Source organism: Styela clava, chromosome 1, assembly GCF_964204865.1.
Source record: "Styela clava chromosome 1, kaStyClav1.hap1.2, whole genome shotgun sequence".
In the NCBI taxonomy this organism is placed as follows: domain Eukaryota; kingdom Metazoa; phylum Chordata; class Ascidiacea; order Stolidobranchia; family Styelidae; genus Styela; species Styela clava.
The window spans coordinates 7,027,061-7,031,578 of record NC_135250.1 but is presented as its reverse complement, the minus strand read 5'-3'; the positions used below and the strand labels follow the sequence as shown (position 1 = coordinate 7,031,578).

The 4,518-nt window shown below is 36.0% G+C and overlaps 1 protein-coding gene across 1 annotated transcript; it reads left to right on the top strand.

Moving 5' to 3' along the window:
- The first annotated feature begins 431 nt into the window (after nt 1–431).
- LOC120348486 (uncharacterized) lies at nt 432–4,313 on the top strand. Its single transcript, XM_039418613.2, has 9 exons — nt 432–685; nt 916–1,131; nt 1,242–1,452; nt 1,614–1,788; nt 2,061–2,229; nt 2,535–2,673; nt 2,978–3,134; nt 3,551–3,679; nt 3,824–4,313. Exons 1-9 carry the CDS (start codon nt 480–482, stop codon nt 3,934–3,936), a joined length of 1,515 nt encoding a protein of 504 aa, XP_039274547.2. The 5' UTR covers nt 432–479; the 3' UTR covers nt 3,937–4,313.
- Nucleotides 4,314–4,518: the final 205 nt, after the last annotated feature.

The window sequence follows — 4,518 nt, the reverse complement described above, 5'->3', positions numbered from 1 at the left end:
GTTCCAATATACAAGTGCTAAGTCAGGCTACACGTCGCCCGCGGGAAGATGAATTGGAGGCGTGTCAGTAAAATAGGTTATAAACGCAATCCCTCGATTTATAGCATTGTGATATAATCTCTCTCGAACCCTCAAGTGTGATCACAGGCAGTAATAAATTTACAAAGAACAAAAGAGAAAATAGTTAATTAGAAACGGTGTTGCAGGTGCGGATTGATCGGGGAGATTACAAAGAAAGGGACAGACAAACGTCGTTTACAACGGAGCGATTTATGAATTAGTTGGTATAAAAGAGGGATGCTCTGTGGAGATATCAACATTAACCATATGGTTGAGACAGGAGAAAGACAGAGATTGGTCTTTGGTTGACTTGGGCAGCTGTATTATGCCTAGCATCAGTTGAATAATCAATTTCTTATATTTTTAGTTTTAAATTCTTAAGCTGAAACAAGCGTATAAGAAATTCATAGAAAGGCAACATGTTTGTTAATTTCGCTCTTCTGATCGCATTTGCGAGCTGTGTTTTGGCTCACGAACGATTTCTTAACATCCACGTTGGAAACACAGACGAAGACATTCCTGAAGGACCCCCAACTAGTCTGAGCTATGGCATGTTCAACATTATTGCTTCATGTGACATCATCGGTAGATCAGTATCAAGATGCGGACGCAAATCTACCACAAAGTAAGTGGCCTATACTTATATTATTTCAAATATACCACTGCATATTAACGCTTCGTTTACTATAATGAAGACCAGTCGTATTTAAGCAGACTAGCCTAGACCCACACACATACTGTCGGTAGTGTTAGGTTTTAAACATTTAATTCCTTGTCAAATAACTGAATCTGACAGCTATCCGAGATGATATGGAGTTTTTTTTGTAATTTAAATATTGTGTTTCCATTATATAGGTCAGCTTGCAGAAGACACAACTGTTGTTGGAATCTGTCAAACCAGAATCTTAACTTGCCTGTGTGTTTCCAACCCAAGATGAAAATCCAGAACTATCAAGCTGGCACAGCATGGCAAGCGTGGGGCAGCTGGGGTACCTGCTTGGGAAAAGATTTTTGTGTTGCAGGGAAACAATTCAGATTCAGAAAGTGTGATGGTGTCCCGGGAACAGGAGGGTGAGTTAATCAATAGAAATATACAAGGACTTCAAGTTTGTAATTGAATTTCATATTCTGTGCAAAAAGAAAGTATATATTTTTCAATTCCAACTTTTTTGCTCTTTCAGTTGTTCTGGCACTTGGAAAGAATCGCAGGATTGTACCACAGCTGGTTGTACTGTCGTCGCAACCGCAGCATGGGGAGCATGGGGCTCATATTCAAGTTGCACAGTCCCCTCTGAGCCAACCTGCTTTACTGGATTCAAGACACGAACAAGAAGTTGCATGCTCGTATCATCAGTCGTCACGTCCACCTCATGCTCAGGATCCAGCTCAGAGGTAAACAAGGCTTAAATACTCGAGTTTGTTTGACAATATACTTATATATACAAGATATAAACACCGGGAAACTTACTATAAATAAGGGTTGTAAAATTCTGCCATTTGTAGAGAATTGTCGCCATATATATAAATCAAAATGCAATTAATTTTCTCTTTAGACCGCTGCTTGCGATTCCAGCCTTTGTCAGACTTCCGGTTCTTGGGTAGCTGCAGCATGCTCTGTCACATGTGGAAGCGGAACGTTCACTTCAACCCGAACATGTTTGACAGGAGGATCCGGAAGTCCTTCAAGCTGTTTCACTAAAACTGAAACGTGTACCCAATCGGCCTGTGGTAAGGAAACATTCTGTTTGTTTCTAGTATTGTTCTGGGCTCCGGCTCCGCGAATGCAATCGCGTATCCTTATTAAAAATCATTTTCGTCCCTCTACTTTACCGAAATCACAAAATACACCATAATTAGGAAACTTCGTGTTCAAAGGTTGTCCTTATTTGTATCTTTTCATAATGACTATGAAGTTTTGATAAGTCTTCCATTGGAGTCCCATCTCACTCTAGAATAGCTGGTTGAATATTACCTACAACAAAATATATCCAATTTTACAGGAAACACCGACCCCGATTTGGACATTGTCATCATGATAGACGGTACAGAGTTGACTGATAATTGCAAACAGAAAGAACTTGATTTGAACGTCGTTGCTCCATTCACTGGCTCCGTATTCACAAGTGCTAATTTCCCCAATTTTTTCCAGCAAAAGGGCTTTCTTACAAGGTACAATTCAAAACTAGGGGGATTCAAGATCTTGGTTAATAATACGAGCCCATGATTTACTTTAAGTCATGGTTCATAGCTGCCAGCCATGTTTCGTGACGTCCCAAGCCATTATAAACGTGTTGCAAGCTGGCTTCTCTGTAAGCATAAGACTTTTATGGCAAAAATTAGCTAGTTAAAAATGTCAATAATGCTTAGTTTTGAAGGGGAATATTGGCAAACATCGTGATTGATTAAGGATATTTACCTTCTTAAATATTGACATTTTGTACTTTTATTTTTTTCTTAAAATATTCTATATTTAGTTTTATGGCTGAATGGAGTACAGTCACATCAGCTACAACCAGACTTGCGGTTCAAAAAAATTGTGGTTCCTGCTCTTACGCAACACAAACAAACTTCAACGCTGCCAACTTCCTCTCAACAACATTGACGCAAACTATCGTAAGTAACTATCTTTACTCATCACAATTAACTAATAAAATAAAAATAATGGATAGGGCCTACACATTAACATAATACTCATTTTAGTCGCAATCTATTATGAGGTTGAAGATTTTATTATTTCTTATTCGAAATATAGATTTCTGCTAAGAAAGTTTTTAGTGAGTTCGTTGCCTGCAATTATCTTTTACGCATATATATATATATATATATATATACTACGTCACAATAATACATTTTGAGTCCTTGCCTCATAAACAATTATTTCATACGTCATTAATTTATTGCGTCACAATCATTTAAGGTCGACGGAATCAACTTTCCTTGCGATGTATCGGATATTTTCGGAACAATGATATGCGTTAACGATGGACAATTTATCACTGCAAACGGAGAGAGAACAGGAAATAAAAATGTTGGAATTTTCATGATTCCAAGATTCAACACAGTTCCTAACTACTGTAAGTAATAATAGTTTTTAATTCACTTGATGTGACAGAAGTGAAAAATCCGGATAAAAATACTGGCATGATTAGTGTAATTTTTTAAAAGTAAATAGTTTCAACTCAGCTTAAGTCACATAATCTTGTTGATTGCGATTCTAATTTAGCGTATGCACGTAAATAGATCGAATTATTTATTCGTTTGGGGTGTATGGAGGTACCCAATCGCCCACTCCCTCCTCTTGTTGACCAAATATTTTGACAGTGACCCCAAGCGATTAATTTTCACAATCAATGAAGAAAGAAAATCGTTTTTCACATACCCAATCAGTTGTAATAAAAAAAATGAATTGATTTTGCTTTATCAGAACTTAGAATGATGCAGTGAAAAGCGTTGAATAAATTGACGAATAACCAATTTGTGTATTTTACAGTGGTGTTTTTGAATGACGCTGTTCTGACTGCAATCAAAGGTTCTCTTATCAACATCGACAAAATACTGATCCTGTCTACTGTCGACATCAGCACTCTCACAACCGCAGAACAAACCACAGAAATAGACAGTAAGTTTATTTTCTATATTGATTTCATTCAACTCTGAATCAAAGTGATATTGTTAAGTTGTTATAATACGAGTTACGAAAGACTTGTTTTATTTACATTATGTTTCAATGAGGAATGTTTAGTAACGATTATCCTCTTTTTAGTGTTGAATCAACTTGGATGCTTCACAACAAATCCAGGAACTTGCACTGCCTACATTGGCAACATCTTCGAAAGTACGGCTACAGTTGTCAACAGAATGCGCGCCCTTGTTTAAAACTTTGATTTTCGTATTACTACAATTTTTAGATAAATTTTCTACAATATATCATGATTGATCAGAGCTGATACATGGATATGAAAATCATACTATATTCATTACTATAATAATCGACCCAACGTGGTCAAATATTTTATTTTTATTCGAATTACCATATATCATGTACGTTCTATGATTGACTATCAAAGCTTATTGTCGTAAAGAATGAAATATTTTTTGATAAAAATGAGCAAAAATGATTTTTTTTCATGATTTGCTGTATTTTTTTTTATATATGCGGTGCAATTTTATGTATTTTTGATACTCGGTTATCTTAAAAGATGCTTTTTAAAAATGTTTTGTAAAAAAATTACAAAATAAATTTTTATATGAAATATTGTTCGATGTTGGCTTAGCGACTGGGTGATGTTGCCAGTGTTTATTATTAAGAGTTTGCAGATTACCGATAAAAATTGGAAGAATTCATGTCAACTATTTAGTATACGTAATGTTACTGCCTGACCTAACGTACGTGTTCAACTTCCTCGTCTAAACTGCTCGATTCTACCCGTTGTAAAACTATATACGCTAGATGTCACT

Coding starts and splice junctions, on each gene's coding strand:
- LOC120348486 (XM_039418613.2), top strand. CDS start 480: ATGTTTGTTAATTTCGCTCTTCTGATCGCATTTGCGAGCTGTGTTTTG. Junction 1,789..2,060: donor GTGTACCCAATCGGCCTGTG/GTAAGGAAACAT, acceptor CCAATTTTACAG/GAAACACCGACCCCGATTTG. Junction 3,680..3,823: donor ACAAACCACAGAAATAGACA/GTAAGTTTATTT, acceptor TCCTCTTTTTAG/TGTTGAATCAACTTGGATGC.